The 18,338-nt window shown below is 48.8% G+C and overlaps 1 protein-coding gene across 50 annotated transcripts in view; it reads left to right on the top strand.

The window, feature by feature from the left end:
• The window catches only part of PITPNM2 (phosphatidylinositol transfer protein membrane associated 2), a 145,204-nt gene that overhangs the window by 103,850 nt on the left and 23,016 nt on the right, over positions 1 to 18,338 (top strand). For all 50 annotated transcript variants that reach the window (XR_011420849.1, XR_011420848.1, XR_002809769.2 and 47 more), the window contains 3 exons: positions 2,110 to 2,282; positions 15,067 to 15,281; positions 16,466 to 16,587. Coding sequence is in view for 45 of the 50 variants with exons in the window: in XM_070220359.1 (XP_070076460.1) it covers positions 2,205 to 2,282; positions 15,067 to 15,281; positions 16,466 to 16,587 (415 nt within the window). In the remaining 5 variants the exon portion in view is untranslated. The remainder of the gene's footprint in view (positions 1 to 2,109; positions 2,283 to 15,066; positions 15,282 to 16,465; positions 16,588 to 18,338) is intronic.

Genomic DNA, 18,338 nt, shown 5'->3' with positions numbered 1-18,338 from the left:
GATCTGTTTGCACTTGAGCATCGCCTTGGAGAGTTCAACCCCTCCCCTCTGTGGTAATCTCCTGGGTTCGGGGTTGATGGGGAAGAGCCAGGACCAGGAGGGGCAGTAATGACGAGCTTTACTAGGTGGTGCTCAGACAGGTTGCTCCAGTGGGAGAGTCCCTCCTAGCAAGAGGCCTTCCAGATGCAGCGATGTGGGCCCACCACCCAGAGGGGACAGGGGCGTGGGACTAGGGGCTCACCTATCTAGGTGACGTCGTTCAGAAACATGATGGGGGGCCTCTGGGTCGCAGACCTCCCTCATTTTGAGTCTTTATGGCCCCGGGGTTAATGTTATCTGTGGCTAGCAGATGTTGGGTATATAAAGGAGATACTCTCTGACTGGCTAAAAAGATGTTTATCTGGACTGTATTTAAAGCAATTGGATGTGTGAGGATTTGAGTGTGGTGCTGGGGCTTTGAGCTAACAGTTCTTCCTGCTATAAAGAAGTAAATAACATGGGGGTCATTTTAGGCTGATAACACAGGGACCATCTCTGGCCCATTTATATAATACCCCCAACCCTCTGTCTCTCTCCCTCCGTGGTTTATTAAAGAATTTCTTTCAGCCCTGTGTACTGATTGTCCTGAGAGTTCTGGTATATACACTTTGCCCAGTCTCATTAGAGATCCAGTAATGCGTTAGTGCCTGGAGATGCTCAGGCCTCATTCAGATGGTGCCCCAGGGAAGCTGCCTGCCTGGTCAGGCCGTCGCTCTTATCACTCAGCTGGTGCCCTGCCACCAGTCACTGTGAATCTTCACCGACTGCTGTCCCTGGTGTGGTCCTTCCAAAATGCTATCCTGATTCTGCCACTATCTATATTGGAAACGTTCACTCAGCTTCCAGTTAATAGCATGTAATCTAAGGGTAACCAGATGCATTGACAGCAAAGCCCCCACCATCTAGGGCATGAATTATGATGGGTGACTTCATTTTCCAGATAACTGAGAGAATGCTTCCTTCAAGCATTAAGGTTTTTTAAAAATTTGATTGTTTTAGGTGCAAGTCTTCATCAAATATATTGTCATCTTAAATAGAACCTACTATGAGTGCTTTGCTTATTTTTTTAAATAGCTTTATTGAGATATAATTCACATGCTATACTAGCCACCCATTTATCGTATTTATCTCTTCTACCTCCAAGACCTAGCCCAAGGTTAGCGATAGAATAGGTGTCAATAAATAGTTGCATTGGGGGCCAGCCTGGTGACGCAACGGTTAAGTTTGCACATTCCGCTTCGGTGGCCCGGGGTTCACCGGTTCGGATTCCGGGTGCAGACATGGCACCACTTGGCAAGCCACACTGTGGTAGGCGTCCCACATATAAAGTAGAGGAAGATGGGCACAGATGTTAGCTCAGGGCCAGTCTGTCTCAGCAAAAAAGAAGAAGATTGGCAGCAGATGTTAGCTCAGGGCTAATCTGCCTCAAAAAAATAGCTAACTAAATAAATAAATAAATAGTTGTGTTGGACTGAAGTGAAACCACGCTTAAGATCACCCCTTTTGGGTAACTCAGGACCTTCTGCCAGGAAGCAGCAATGCCATCTGTGTCTGGTGACACAAACAGAGCTGATGGCCCCGACACTGAAGGGTCCCAGACCACTGGTTTTTTAATTTCTCGCATCCGTTTTTCGCATAGTTTTGTTCATTCTGCCGTCTTTCCAACAGCCAGCCATCGTCAGTTGCTGCCGTCCCAGCGCCTGGCTCCGGCTCCTCCAGAGGCCTGGGGACTGAAGCTGCAGCTTGTTAGAACTGCACGTAAAACAGGAGTGTGGTGCTCTCTGCTCTTCGGGATGCGGCACCCTCCCACTGCCCGGCCCCCACCTGTAGGATGGCAACCCTTTATTTTCCCGTGGTTGGTCAGAGCATACACATCTTCTACAAGATTGTTTAGCAAACAAGGAGAATGGAGGCTAGGGAGGTGAGAGAACTTGCACAAGGTCACACGGTGGGCTCATGGTGAAGTCGAGACAGAACTGTAGCCTCGGGTCTAGACCAGGCCTGAGCTGTGCTGTTATGGCCACCAGCCTCTACAGAAAGTGACTCTTCTGTCCCTTCTTTCCCTTTCAGGGGTCCTTGGTGAATTTTGTCATGGTTATTTAAGGACCCTGGCCTAGAAGTCCCAACGCGCAGTTCCCCATCGACGGGAAGGCTTGGACTCCAAGATGATCATAAAGGAATACCGGATTCCTCTGCCAATGACTGTGGAGGAGTACCGCATCGCCCAGCTGTACATGATACAGGTGGGTCATGGGGCCGGGGTGGCGGCACTGGGCGCACAGCAGCTCTCAACACCCACGTGTTGAGACACACACTGTGAGAGACAACACCCACGTGATAGACACAGCACCGTGTCTCCAGGTGGGCTCCTGGTAAACATCTGAGTTGCATGGAGTCCTGGCTTCCAAGCACGATGCCAGGCACACAGTGGCACGCTGTGGGTGTTAGCAGCTGGATTGTCTCGCCAGCACTGATGATACTAACGCTCCTTGCATTTAACACCTGTCATCGCACTGGTCCAGAAATGGTCCTCCTGTTCAGTCAGCTCGGGCCACCTTAACAGAATACCACAGACTTGGCGGTGTAACCAAAAGACCTTTGCTTATCACAGTTCTGGAGCCTGGAAGTCCGAGATCAAGGGGCTGGCTGATTTAGCTCCCCCATGAGGACCCTCTTTCTGGCTTGCACACGGCCACCTTCTCACTGTGTCTACAACATGGTGGAAGGGGTGCAGGAGCTCAGTGGCGTCTTTTCCTAAAAAAGCACTGATCCTGTCCTGAAGCCCCACTCTCATGATGTGATCACCTCCCAAAGGCCCCACCTCCAACACCATCACATAGCGGGTTAGGGCTTCAATGTGTGAATTTGGAGGGAAGCAAACATCCTGTCCATAACACCCCACTTGACAGACGGGAAGGTGCGAGGCCCAGAGAAGTTAAATGACTTGCCCAAGAGCATCGCGTCTCTCCCGACTCTCAGGTCCACACTTTCCTCACTACCCTAGGCTGCCTGGGAAACGGCAGCGTCAGCTTTGGGGCTGATTTACAGAGTCACGAATGAGTTTGAGGATGACAGATTCCTGTGACAAGCCTCCCTACTCAGTGCCTGACGAACCTGGAACACGGGATCAGGAGCCCTAGGATCTGGCTGTTTGTGGCCCAGACATGACCACAGCCCCCACTCACTGGGGTCCTGCTCTGTGGAAGTCCCCCTCCCAGCTTCCCTGCCAGCCTCTGGCTCATCCTTGGTGCCCCAGCCCTGTGCCCGGCCCGCAGCTTTCCTCTCAGTTGAGGGGCTGATTAGGAACCTGCTCTTGGCCTGGTTCTGGCTCCTCTGGGCATATGGATGCCTCAGTCCAGCCTCTGGCCGTGCAGCCCCCTGACGACAGCAGCGTCACACGCAGCCCTCAGGGCAGGGAGAGCCCAGCCAGCAGGGCCTCCACCTGCATCCCTGGGTTTGCTTGGTGCGCCCTTCAACCTGGGTCCGGGAAGTTAGGTATGAGCTCCCCACAGAGCCCGGGCCCCCAGCTCTCTTCTGGGTGGAGCTCGATGAAGCTTACTAGAGTTTAACCAGGCCCCAGCATGGGAAGCTTGACTGAGAAGATAACAGAGGCAAACGCAGCCTCTCTGGGGGGCTGTTGGCTCCAAGCTGCTTCAGAAGCAGCACTCAATTCCCTCTTGAACCACTTATCCCTTAATTATTCCTAGAGAGCAGGGAGAGAGGAGAGACTTGCATCAGCCCCCCAGTCTGAGCACTCTGGAAATTGCTCAGCCTGCTCAGGGACCAGGCTGATCTGCCAAAGCTGCTGTTTGTCCTGCAGCTTCTTAATTCCCACCCAAGCCAGGGAGCCCAGACCGTAGCAGGCTGCCTCTCAGCTTCGCCTCGCCTGCTAGGCTGGGTGGTGTTGAGATCCTGGGGGACTGACTTTCAGCTTTAGGATATTCATAGCTTTTTTGAACATTTAATCTCCTCTGACTCTGGGCTCCTCAAAAACACCTGCCATCTTCACACCTTTTTTTTTTTTTTTTTTTACTGTGGTAACATTGGTTTTATAGTACTATATAAATTTCAGGTGTGTGTCATTATATTTCGATTTCTGTGTAGATTACATCATGTTCACCACCCAAAGACTAATTTCAATCCATCACCTCACACAGGTGCCTAATCACCCCTTTCACCCTCCTCCCTTCCCCCCTTCTCTGGTAACCACCAATCCAATCTCTGTCTCTATGTATTTGTTTGTTGTTGCTGTTATCTTCTATTTATGAGTGAGATCATATGGTATTTGACTTTCTCCCTCTGACTTACTTCACTTACCATAATACCCTCAAGATCCATCGATGTTGTCACAAATGGCCAGATGTCATCGTTTCTTATGGCTGAGTAGTATTCCATTGTGTAAATATACCACATCTTCCTTATCTATTCGTCCCTTGATGGACACCTAGGTTGCTTCCAAGTCTTGGCTATTGTGTATAATGCTGCATTGAACATAGGGGTGCATATATCTTTACGCATTCGTGTTTTCATGTTCTTTGGATAAGTACCCAGTAGTCGGGTAGCTCAATAGTATGGTAGTTCTAGTCTTAATTTTTGAGTAGTCTCCATAGTGTTTTCCACAATGGCTGCACCAGTTTGCACTCCCACCAGCAGTGTACAAGGATTCCCTTCTCTCCACATCCTCTCCAAAACTTGTTGTTTCCTGTCTTGTTAATTATAGCCATTCTGACGGGTATGAAGTGCTATCTCATTGTAGTTTTGATTTGCATTTCCCTGATAATTAGGGATGTTGATGTTGAACGTCTTTTCATGTGCCTGTTGGCCATCTGTATATCTTCTTTGGAGAAATGTCTGTTCAGATCTTTGGCCCATTTTGTATTTGGGTTGTTAGTTTTTTGGTTGTTGAGATGTATGAGTTCTTTATATATTTTGGATATTAACCCCTTCTCAGATATATGGTTTGGTATGGGAGAAGAATATCTTCTCCCAATTGTTAGGTTGCCTTGTCGTTTTGTTGATGATTTCCTTTGCTGTGCAGAAGCTTTTTAGTTTGATGTAGTCCCATTTGTTTATTTTTTCTATTGTTTCCCTTGCCCGGTCAGACATGGTACTTGAAAATGTGCTGCTAAGACTGATGTTGAAGAGCATACTGCCTGTGTTTTGTCCTAGAAGCTTCATGGTTTCAGGTCTTACATTCAAGTCTTTAATCCATTTCGAGTTAATTTTTGTGTATGGTGTAAGATAATGGTCTACTCTCATTCCTTTGCATGTGGCTCTCCAGTTTTCCCAACACCATTTGTTGAAGAGACTTTCCTTTCTCCATTGTATGTTCTTGGCTCCCTTGTCGAAAATTGGCTGTCCATAGATGGGTGGGTTTATTTCTGGGCTCTCGATTCTGTTCCTTTGATCTGTGTGTCTGTTTTTGTGCCAGTACCATGCTGTTTGGATTATTATAGCTTTGTAATATATTTTGAAGTCAGGGAGCGTGATACCTCCAGCTTTGTTCTTTTTTCTCAGGATGCCTTTGGCTATTTGGGGTCTTTTGTTTCTCCATATAAAGTTTAGGATTCTTTGTTCTATTTCTGTGGACGCTGTATTTGGAGCTTTGGTCAGGATTGCATTGAATCTGTAGATTGCTTTAGGAAGTATGGACATCTTAACTATGTTAGTTCTTCCAATCCAGGAGCATGGAATATCTTTCCATTTCTTTATATCTTCTATTTCTTTCAACAGTGTTTTATAGTTTTCAGTGTACAGGTCTTTCACCTATTCACCCCCCTTTTTGAGATTTTTTATTTTTAACATCTATCCTTATGCCTCCAATTAATGCAAAACACCTCATGGGCTTGTACATAATGCCTCCTGCAGGCCCAGGGCTGCTGGGCATGCTGGCTCCTCCGAGCCCCACCGGCATCTGCCTGCCCCTTGGGGCCAACCTCTCTGCTCCCACTGTGGCATTTGTCTTCCCTGCCTCTGGCCCCAGGTTTCTGGGGGCTCCATCCACCATGGGGGTGATGACAAGCGCATTATCTCCATTGTGTGACGTCTCACAGAGGTGAACATAGGTCAAAGCTCGCCAGCTGTACCTTCACATAAACACGGTTTGTCGCATGTCAGTCAGACCTCAATAAGGCTGTTAAAAAACTGAGTTATATTCACCAGACTTTTCTGTGCCTGCTCTGGGCTGAGGACTAGGTACAGAGATGAATGAAAAATGGTTGCTGCTCTCCAGGGGTGCCTCGGGAAGATGGATGCCTACACAGCCCACTGAATGGAGCCTGGAGCAGCGATCCGGCAGCCAGGGAGCCAGATGTTCGCAGGGCTTTGGGCTAATGCTCCAGGAGTGCATCGCTCTGAACTGGGCTGTACGAGATGGATAGGCCTTTAAGGAAGCAGCTGCGTTTTTAGGGGGGAGAAGAGCAAGACCTTAGTTAATTTCCCACTAGTCCTGCTTACCAGCAGAGGTGGCAGCTCAGAAAGGGCCTGCCTCCTGAACTAGCTGCCTCCTCCCGAGGCTGTGAACAAGATGGGAATAGCTCACATGTCCAAGCGCCTCGCCAAAAAAACAAAGCTGGCCTGGTCAGGAGAGAGCCTTCTAACCCAGGAGGGGCCCAGCAAATGCTTGCCCCGGAGTGAGCCATCAGAGGTGGCTTGGCCAGGACCCTGGACAGCTCTGAAAACTGCTGCTTTCAGGGGTTTCTTGGTCTTTGCCTCCTCTTCCCCTTCCCCTTCATCTGCCCCAGGGCTGCGGCAGAGCTGCTCCTCCACACACCCACCCCAGGAGCCTCCTGTTTCTGAAGGGTCCTGGCGTCATTGGGTCTGAGCTTTCTCTGCACCAGGCCCGTGGTGACTCAGGCCCCTCCTCTGCAGTCCCCAGGCCCCAGGGAGGGGGAGGAAGAGAGGGAGAAGGGAAGATTCCCTACCCAGCCTGTGTGGGCAAAGTAGGCTGAGTCACCAGTCAGGCCTCGCCCTGGGCATGTGTGGCCCTGGGGAGCTGGGCGTGTCTCTGCTGCCCGTCCACCATCTCCACGGGAGGCACCACAGCGCTGCTTACAGGAATGGTTGGCAGGGAGAGGGTGGCTCCTGGTGTGGGCAGAGAAGGTCAGCGCAATTCAGGAAGAGCTTTCTCCTAAGTGGCATGACTGAGTGCCAGTCTGTGCCGGGGAGGCTCGCCCCATTTGGATCCATCACTGGAAGGGAGCCAGGCGTCCACCCTTTGGGATGCCAACTCCAAAGCTGAGGGAGAGGCCCAGACTTGGAACTAGCGACAGTTGGGAGCAGAATCCATTTATTCATTTGACCAATCTATATTGAGCCCTACTGCGCAGACGTACTCAAGTGCTGTGTGAGGAGGACAGGCTGAGCCAGTCTGGGTCCCGGTGGCTCTGCCACTGCTAACTGGGGCCCTTGCAACCCTGAGCAGACTACTGTATCCATCTCCTGTGAGTGACTGTAGCCATTGCCCCCCAAGCGATGATGGCGGCCTGGGTGCCAAGAGGCTGACATAACATCACCTGCTTTAATCCTCACCGCACCTGTAGAGGTGGTGATATTTGTACCCATCTTACAGATGAGAGGTTGAGGCTCAGAGATGTCAAGGAACTTGCCCAAGGATACATAGCTGGCCCAGTGCAGCCAGGCTTTGTCTGCAGGCAGGGTTGGCCATCTCTTCCATGGTGTGTGGAGATGTCCTCATCCACCCAGCTCTTACCTTCTCTGATGTTGCAGCTGTTGAGGGTTGGAGTAGAGATGCCCCTGCCCCGTCTGCCTCTAAAGCCTATGCCCTTCCCTAGCACAGCTCTACCCCCATGCTCGCCTCACATGCACACATCTGCACCTGGGGGACGGCCAGGCCGGGGTCGGTGTGGTCAGCCTTAGGAGTCAGCCACACACTGGGGAATGTGCTGGTTCCAGAAGGCTTCTGTGGCCAAGGGCTTGGCTTCATGGGGGGGCACTGGGTGGGAGGCAGCGAGGGGCTCACCTGTCAGGCACGTCTGGGACAGCATGAGGGTGCTGTCTCTGTTTTCCCACAAGCAGGCTGAAGCTCACTCACCAGAGGTGATGGTGGGCGCTCGCCCAGCTGGTTGACTAGTGTCCCCCCAAAATTCGTGTCCACCCAGAACCTCAGATTGTGACCTTATTTGGAAATAGGGTCTTTGCAGATGTAATCAGTTCAGAATCTTAGGATGAGATCATCCTGGATTTAGAGGCCCAAGTTGAATGACTATTGTCCCAGTAAGAAGAGGAGAGGACAGAGAGAGACAGAGGGAAGGTCATGTGATGCTGGAGGCAGAGATTGGAGTGGTACAGCCACAGACCAAGGAATGCCTGGGGCCAGTGGAAGCTGGAGGAGGCAGGAAGGATCCTCCCCTGGAACCTCCAGAGGGAGCTTCTGGGATGGGCACATTGCTCTCCCAGAGTGGGGCATCTGAGGCTGACTCAGGCCCCGCTCACCTGAGTGGGCATGGGACTTCTATGCAGCTCACTGAGGCCAGGTGGGAGGGACCCTCCCCACCCTAGCTCCCTCTCCAGACTTCCCTGTCCCTTCTCCACCCTTGGCTCCCTGGCTGGCTGGGCACCCCACCTCACCCTCAGAGACTGCACAGCCCTGGCCCCTCTGACCTGCTCATCCTCTTCTTGCCGAGCTGCCTGGCACCCCAGATGTATTAGTTTTCTGGGGCTGCCGTGACAAAGTCACAGAAATATCTTCTTTCACAGTTCTGGAGGCCAGCAGTCTGAAATCCAGGTGTCGGCAGGACCGTGCTCCCTCTGAGCGCTCTAGGGAGGATCCTGCCTTGCCTCTTCGACCTTCTAGTGGAGACTGGCTTCCTTGGCATCCTTGGCATGTGGCTGCATCGCTGCAATCACTGCCTCCATCTTCACCTGGCCTTCTCTTCTGTGCATGTCTGTCTCTCTGTTTTCTCTTCTTATAAGGACCCAGGGCCCACTCTAATCCAGTATGATGTCTCCTTAACTAATTACATCAGCAAAGACCCTATTTCTAAATAAGGTCACATTCTGAGGTTCTAGGTGGATGTGAATTTTGGGGGGCCCTTCAACCCACTACACCAGGGCTTGGGCAGATATCTAGCCCCATGTCCACTTATAGTTTTAGAAACTGAGACGAGGGAGAAGTGACTTCTCCAGAAAGAGAGGGAGCTGGTCACAGAGTTGGGACTAGAATCCGCTGATTTGTTCAACATGTATCTATCAAGCCCTACCTTGTGCCACAGTGTTTTCCTGAAGGGGCTCCTGCTGTGGGCGAGCAGCCCCAGAATCCAGCAGGTCTCAGTTCCGGTCCCAGCTCGGCCATTTGGTAACCAAGTAACCTTGGACAAGTCCTTCCACCTCTCTTATCCTCCACCTTTCCATCTGCAGATTGGGAATAGCAGCAGTGCTGCACCTGTCCCAGGGGTAGTGGCAGTAACTAAAGGAGAAAGAACGTGCAGAGCACATAGCACAACCGCCCATAAATGGAGCTCCTGTCAGAGGTGGGAGCTGAGAAAGCATCCAGGAGGAAGTGGTCGCTGTTTTCATCACGGAATTGCAGCCATGTTCCAGCAGCTCCTTTAAAGAGCGAGGGATGGTGCACCCCTACTCTGACCCCATCTTTGACCGCAATCAGGGTCTTTTCTTTTTTTCTGAAGACTAGTCACTTTGGGCCATGGAGATATAGCACATCTTTATACCCCAGAGTGGGTCATGCCCCAGGGGTGAGGCAGTGCCATTGGGAGTACTTGTGTGCCTGTCTGTGTGTGTGTGCACGTGCACACCTGCTGTTCAGGAAGCTAACTGAAGATGGCCTTGGCAATGCCATCATGTTACCATGGAAACAGGTGCTGGGCTTAAAGTCATGAGCACTTCGACCACAAGCTTTCTGCATAAGCAGAAACCTGAGCTTTTGGACACTGGGAAGGACAGTCATAGCAGAGACACTTAGAGGTGACCCAGGCGTCATATCTCACAGGCGCTGCCACCGGGGCCTGTTCCCACTTCCCACATCTGAGCTCTCTGAAGTCTTAGTGAGTACAGGAGGCAGCACTGGGTTTTGTTCATTTGGGGTTTTTTTGCAGGTACTATCTATTTATTTAAGTCTGATTTACATATAGCAAAATGCGCAAAACAGAAAATCATGTAAACCACACCCGTCAAGACAATGGAACATTTCCGTGACCCCAGAAAGTTCCCTCTGCCCGTTCCCATCAATCCCCCATCATCCACCCCAACCACTGTTTCCGTTTGTCACCAGGAATTCGTTTTGCCAGTTCTAAAGCTTCAGATAAATAGAGGAGCACGACATACACCCTTCTGTGCAAGGCATCTTTCACCCAGGAGGATGTGTTTGAAATTCATCCATGTCGTGTGTGTCCGTACTTCATTCCTTTGTTATTGCTGAGATGCATTTCATTGTGTGACTGTGCCACAATTTGTTTATCCGTTCACCTGTTGTTGAACCTTTTGGTTGTTTCCCATGTCTGGCTATTATAAATAAAGCTGCTATGAATGTTTTACTTAGAAGTCTTTGTGTGGGCATGTTTTCAGTTCATTTGTGTAAATATCTAGGAGTATAATTGCTGGCTCATAGAGTAGATATGTGTTTAACTTTATAAGCAACTGGAAGCACTTTACCCAAGTAGATACAACTATTTTATACTCCCACCAGCAATGTGTGAGAGTTCTGTATCTTTGCTAACATTTGTTATTGTCCACCTTTTGAAGTTTAGCCATCCTATGTGATGTGTAGTGATATTTCATTGTGGTTTTAATTTTTGTTTCCCTAACTGTTGATATCAAACATCGTTTCATGTGTTTATTTGCCATTTCTATATCTTTCTTTTAACTGTCTGTTCAAATCTTTTGCCTTTTTTTAATTTAAAAAATTGGCTTTTTTATCATCTTACTGAATTCTAGAAATTCTTTATATATTCTAGATATAAGTCCTCATATATATATATAAAATAAGTATTTGCTCTCAGTCTATGGTTTGTCTTTTCATTTTCTTTTCTTTTTTTTTTTTGAGAAAGAGTAGCCCTGAGCTAACATCTGCTGCCAATCCTCCTTCTTTTTTTTTATTTTTCTGAGGAAGACTGGCCCTGACCTAACATCTGTGTCCATCTTCCTCTATTTTATATGTGGGACGCCGGCCACAGCATGGCTTGACAAGCGATGCATAGGTCTGCACCTGGGATCTGAACTGGTGAACCCCAGGCTGCCGAAGCAGACCGTGCAAACTTAACCACTGTGCCACCCAGCCGGCCCCCTGTCTTTTCATTTTCTGAATGGTGTTGTTCAAAGAGCAGAAGTTTTAAATTTTGATGAAGTCCAGTGTATCAATATTTTCTTTTATGATTAGTGCCTTCTGTGTCTATTTTTTTAAAAATCTTTTCCTACCCCAAGGTCATGAAGATAGTCTCCTTGTCATTCCAGAAACTTTATTGTTTTAGTTTTTACATTTAGGTCTCTCATCTACATCAAATTAATTCTTGTATATGGTATGAGGTAGGGGTTGAGGTTCGTTATTTCCCATTTAGATGTCCACTTGTTTAGCACTATTTGTTGAAAATAAAATTTGATCAAAATTTCCTTTCCCTATTGAATTGCTTTGCTGTCATGTTAGATTAACTGACCGTATGTGTGTGGTTCTATTTCTGGACTCTTCTGTGTTGTTGGTTTCTCTTTATGTCGGTTCACACTGTCTTGATGCTGCAGCTTTACAATAACTCCTCCGTCTCTGGACTTCTCTTTCAGTGTCGCTTTGGCCGTTAGAGGTCCTTTGCATTTCTGCATATGTCTGAGAACAAGCTTGTCAATTTCTAAGAAAAATCCTGCTGGGGTTTTGATTGGGTTTGAGTTAATCTATAAATCATAAATCAACTGGGGAGAATTGATATCTTAACAATATTGGGTCTTTGATCCGTGAATGTGGCATCTCTTTCCATTTATTTAGATTTTCTTTAATCGTTCTGAACATGTTTTATAGTTTTCAATGTGGAGGGCTTAAAAATCCTTTATTAACTGTATCTCTAAGTACTTTATATTTTTTATGCTGTTGTAAACGGCATTCTTTAAATGTTTAATTTCTAGTCATTTGTGGCAAGTATGTAGAAATACAAGACTTTTTATGTATTGATTTTGTATCATGTGACTTTATTGGTTTTTTTGGAGATTCCTTAGGCTCTGTTATGTATACAATTGTGTTGTCTATGAGTCACGACAGTTTTCTTTCTTCCTTTCCAGTGTTTGTTCCTTTTTCTTGGTACATTGCAGTGGCTAGGACTTGAGCTCAATTTTAAATAGAAGTGGTCAGAATTGACATCTTTGCCTTGTTCTTGATCTCAAGGGAAAAGCATTCAATCTGTCACCATTAGGTATGATGTTAGGTGTAGGTTTTGGTAGATACCTTTTATCAGGTTGAGGAAGCTTCCTTCTATTCCTAGTTTGCTGAGAGTTTTTATCAGGAATGGGATTGAATTTTGTCAAATACTTTTTCTGCATCTATGGTTGTTTGTTTGTTTTGTTTTGTACCAGCTTTATTGAGATGTAAGTCACACACCACACAATTCATACTTTTAAAGTGTATAGTTTGTCGTTTTTATGCATTCACAGGGTTATGGAACCATCACCACAATCAATTTTAGAACATTTTCATCTCCTCAAAAAGAAGTCATTCTCCATTTTCCCCACATCCCTAGACAACCAGTAATCTACTTTCTGACCCTACGCATTTCCCTGTTCTGGACATCTCATACCAGTGGAATCATACAGTATGTGGCCTGTTGTGTCTGGCTGCTTTCACTTAGCACAGTCCTTGCGAGGTTCATCCAGGTTGTAGCAGGTGTCAGTGCTTCATCCCTTTTTATGGCTGAATCATACTCCACTGTGTGGATGTCATTTGTTTATCCATTTCTCAGTTCATGGACATTTAGGTTGTTTCCACCTTTTGGCTATTGTGAATAATGCTGCTATGAACATTCATGTACAAGTTTCTGTGTTTACATATGTTTTCATTTTCTTGGATCTGTACCTAGGAGTAGAATTGCTGAGTCATATGGTAACTCTATGTTCCACTTTTTGAAGAACTGCCAAACTGTTTTCCACAGCGACTGCACCATTTTACATTCCCACCAGCAATGTATGAGGGTTCTAATTTCTCCGCATCCTCGCCAACACTTGTTATTGTCCATCTCTTTGCCATCCTAGTGGGTGTAAAGTGGTATCTCATTATAGTTTTGATTTTCATTTCCCTAATAACTAGGGATGTTGAGCATCTTTCCATATGCTAATTTGCCATTTGTATATCTTCTTTGGAGAAATGTCTATTCAAGTCCTTTGCCCGTTTTTCAATTGGGTTGTTTCTTTGTTGTTGAGTTGTAAGAGTTGTTTATATATTCTGGATACAAGCCCCTTATCAGATATATTATTTACAAGAATTTTCTCCCATTCAGTGGGTTGTCCTTTGATGCACTAAAGTTTTTAAATTTTTATTAAGTCCAATTTATTAGTTTTTTCTTTGTTTGCTTGTGCTTTTGGTACTGTATTTAAGAAACCGTTCTCCTGGGGCCAGCCCCGTGGCTGAGTAGTTAAGTTTGCGCCTGCACTTTATCGGCCCATGGCTTTACTTCTTCAGATCCCGGGTGCGGACATGACACTGCTCATCAGGCCACGCTGAGGCGGCATCCCACATGCCACAACTAGAAGGACCCACAATTAAAATATACAACTATGTACTGGGGGGCTTTGGGGAGAAAAAGGAGAAGGAAAAGAAAAAAAATATTGTGAAATTCAAGATCATGAAGATTTACCCCTATGTTTTCTTCTAAGAGTTTTATAGTTTAAGCTCTTACATTTAGGTCTTTGATCCATTTTGAGTTAATCTTTGTATATGGTGTGAGGTGGGGGTCCAACCTCTTTCTTTTGCACGTGGATATCTAGTTGTCCCAGCAGCATTTGTTGAAAAGACTACTCTTTCCCCCATTCATGGTGTTGGCCCCCTTGTTGAAAATCAGTATATGCAATATATTGATCTATTGGTTTAGTTCTAGACTCTCGAGTCTGTTGCGTAGATCTTTCTATCCTAGGCTAGTACTACACTCTTTTGATTATTGTAGTTTTATAGTAAGTTTTTATATGGGAAAGTGCGGGTACTCCAACTTTGTTTTGTTTTGAAGATTGTTTTGGCTATTTGAGGTCTCTCATAATTCCATATGAATTTTAGGATTGGTTTTTCCATTTCTACCAAAAAGTCCATTGGGATTTTGCTAGGATTGCATTGGATCTGAAGACTGGGGGAACGTTGACACCCTAACAATATTAAGTCTCCCACTGCATGAACATGGATGTCTTTCCATTTATTTAGGTCTTTGATTTCTTCCCACATTGTTTTGTAGTTTCAACATACAAGTCTTTCACCACCTTGGTTAAATTTATCCCTAAGTATTTTATCCTTTTGGATGCTATTTTAAATGGAAATAATTTCCTAGTTTCCTTTCTGCATTGTTTGTTTTCATGTGTTGATTTTGTATCCCGCACTTTTCTGAATTCATTTATTTTGTCTAACAGGTTTTAGGGGAATTCTTTAAGATGTTCTGTATATAAGATTATGTCATCAGCAAATTGAGAGAGTTTTACTTCTTCCTTTCTAATTTGGATGCCTCTTATAATTTCTTTTTCTTGCCTAGTTTCTTCAGCTAGAACCTCCAGTGCAATGTGGAATAGAAGCAAGAAAGCAGGCATCCTCATCTTGTTCCTGCCTTTGGGGATGCTTTTAGTCCTGGGACAGACGGGAATCAGAGTGGAGGAGTTCACACATGCAGTGCTGGGGCTTGGAGGGAACTTGTGGCCTGTTCGGTCTCCTGTAGGAGCTCTGGGGCACGTGGAGCCTGGGTCTGGATTAGAGGTTCTGAGTGACACAGGAGGAACCAGCCTGGTTGGCTAAGGCCTCTCCTCCTTTCAGCAGCCCCAGGCCTGGTCTTCCCTTCTGCAGAGTGCTCCGGCCCCCACACATCACGGGTGCTTTTGTCCCCACAGAAGAAGAGCCGTAACGAGACGTATGGCGAAGGCAGTGGCGTGGAGATCCTGGAGAACCGGCCCTACACGGACGGCCCCGGCGGCTCCGGGCAGTACACACACAAGGTGTACCACGTGGGCATGCATATCCCCGGCTGGTTCCGCTCCATCTTGCCCAAGGCGGCCCTACGGGTGGTGGAGGAGTCCTGGAATGCCTACCCCTACACCCGAACCAGGTGAGCCTGTCCCCACACCTCTGCCATCTTGGGGGAAGCAGCCCTGCGGCATAGATCCCAGGGTGGCCCTTCAGGTAGACTCAACCCGTGCACACCAAGGAGCCCAGTCTCCGGGGGGACTGAGCCTCTGTTCTGGATGGCCTGCATTCCAAGAGCCTTCGTCCTCAGGAAACAGGCAGGAGAGGGATGGATGCACCCCTGGATGCCTCCCAGCCTGCCCAGGACAGGAGGCCAGGAAGGCATGAGTCAATCAAGGGCTGTCTGAGACCCCTTTGCCACCTGGGAAGGCTTAGGGAGTACAAACTCACTTTAATGTTTGCCTGAGAATGCAGGACCGTCACCCACTGGGAAGAAACGCAAACTGAGGGTAGACCAGATGGCCCAGAGATTCCCTCCAACCCTGAGACCTTCAGCTACTATGACGATGTGTCATTACATCGCATGTTGAGCAGGGCTTTCCTTTGTGTCCCCCCTGGTAGGCGGTTCTTTACTCTGTGCCCGCCCCCCCAACCCACCCTGTGTAGCTGAGCACTGCTAGGTTAGAACAGATGGGGGGCCACCCCCAGCTGGCTGCCCACTTGCTGCACAGGTGAGGTCCCCAGAAGTCTCTTGGGGCTTCCTTCCCCACACTTGGTGAGGGCCTGGAGCTTGGCAGAGGATCCCCTGAGGTTATTCTTCTTCCAAACAGTGCTTTCCTCCTCTGAGCTCCTCTCCAGCCGAGAGAGGGGCTGATCCCCTGTTGCCAGACCTGGCTCCTTGGAGAATGACGGGGGTGAGCGATGGCATGTCACACAGAGTGCTGGTCCAGATTCAGCCTGCTTAGCAGTACACCAACATAGCTGTGCTTGTGGCGCATCTGTGTGTGCCTGAGTCTGCACGGTGCCTTGCACATGTGGACCATGGACACAGGGCTTCCAGCAGCTTCCTGCAACATCTCCCTCTTCTGCCCAAACCCATTCCTACCCCTAGCCTGGCCTTGACTATCCTTGGGACAAGCTGCAGGTCCAGGAGGTGGATGGGACAGACAAGTCTCAGCCCCCGCTCCAGCTCTCCTTCTCCTCCCCCCTGGGCCCCACGTGGGTCCCTTCTCTCCTGCCCAGCAGGGTCCAGCAGGCCCTGGCCCAGACACCCCATGCCCACCCCCTCCAACCGCGGGGCCTGATGGATGCTTTCCTTCCCCACAGGTTCACTTGCCCTTTTGTGGAGAAATTCTCCATCGACATCGAAACCTTTTATAAAACTGATGCTGGAGAAAACCCCAACGTGTTCAGCCTGTCTCCTGTGGAAAAGAACCAGCTGACAATCGGTAACCACCCACCACGAGGCTGCCCCCCAAGGAAGGGCAGGAGCCCTACAGAGCCGTGTTCTGGCTTTCCCTGCCCATGGGCCCCTGGTTCTGCCCTTGGTTTCCTGGCCTGGCAGGCTCCGGACTGGCTCCTGTCCTAGGCGAGGAGGCCAGAGTCCCAACAAGCCTGAGGGGGTATCTGGGAAGGCTGCACTGGCCTCCTAGGCCCCATTTTCCTGAGATTCACATCCAGGCTAAGTGCTTTTCCCACCCCAGGCGCTTCCCTCCATCCTGCCAAGGGGTCCCCATCCCCAGAAGAACACGTGTGTGCTCAGGGGCCATCTCAGGCTGAGAGCCATGCGTGAGTGCAGTGGGCCCAGCGGGACCTGTGTACCCTTGACGGCGGGTGGCCTCGGCTCCACTCCCCTCCAGCTGACTCTGCCATGCAGGAGATGGGCCCCATTTGTTAAATCTTTTTTAAGAGAGGCCAGAAATAATGATTTTCATGTGAAATCTCCCAATTCCTGAGTGTTGGAAACTAATTAAAAATCGTTGCAAATAAACTTACACTGGCCACATGAAACACATCTGTGGGCCAACTGCAGCTCAACAGCCACCAGCCTGCAGCCTCTCGGTTCCAGGCCCAAAGGAGCGAGCCACTATGGAGGTGCCTGAGGCAGGGGCACAGCTGGTGCTGGAGAGGTGGCCCAGGAGCCTATGCCCAGGAGCCTCTGATGGGCGTGGAGGGCTTTTCCCTGTGACGCCCCAGCTCCCTCCCTCTGGCTGGAGTTTTCAGGCCCCGCTGGAGTTTGGGAGCTGTATTAGCTTGCTTGGGCTGCCCGAACAAAGTACCACAGACCTGGGGGCTTAAACACAGAAGTGGATCATCTCAGTTCTGGAGGCCAGAAGTCTGAGATCAAGGTGTTGCTGGGTGGCTCCTTCTGGGGTCACTGAGGGAGAATCTGTTCCGTGCCCCTCTCTAGCTTCTGGTGGCTGCTGGCCATCCTTGGCGTTCCTTGGCTCGTAAACATCACCCCAACCTTGGCCTCCATCTTCACATTGCATTCTCCCTGTGTGTGTGTCTGTGTCCAAATGTCCTCGTTTATAAGCACACTAGTCATATTGGATTAGGGCCCACCCTAATGACCTCATTTTAATTTGATTGCTTCTTTAAAGACCCTCTCTCCAAATATGGTCACCTTCCGAGGTTCTGGGGATCAGGACTCCAACACGTGAATTTAAGGGAGACGCATTCTACCCATAACAGGATGGGAGGACTCAGCATGAACCAGGCCCTCTGGCAGCTCTGTCTGTCCAGGCTCAGACACTACCTGAGCTCCCCCCAGAGGCCACCTGTCACAGTTCCTAAGTCCTAGCCTTCCCCTTGGTGGCCCTTGCTTGCCCCAGCAGGGTGGGCATGTGGTCAGCTCCAGACAGGATGTCCATCCCTCACCAAGTGCCACTGCCCTGCGGTGACTTCTGACCCCTCACTGGTTTCAGTGGAGCTGATGACTGTGTCTGCAAACCACAGACCAGACTTGGTGCTGGCTGGCAAACCAGGATGATGAGACAGCTAGGGCCTGGCTGGGACAGAACTCCCCAAGTGTCATTGTCTCCACACATCCGAAAGAAGAGCTCTCTGAGCCACAAACGCTGTCCTAGGTGCCTTCTCACTGAGTGTGTCCCCAGCCCTGTCTAACACACCCATGCCTCGGGAGTGAGCATAGCAGGGTGGTTTTGACTTTAGGGAGGAGGCATGTGACAAGAGGTGG

The sequence above is a fragment of the Equus caballus genome, chromosome 8 (genome assembly GCF_041296265.1).
Source record: "Equus caballus isolate H_3958 breed thoroughbred chromosome 8, TB-T2T, whole genome shotgun sequence".
Taxonomy (NCBI): Eukaryota; Metazoa; Chordata; class Mammalia; order Perissodactyla; family Equidae; genus Equus; species Equus caballus.
Note: the sequence above shows the minus strand (reverse complement) of the source record. Positions and strands in the feature narration are given on the sequence as shown.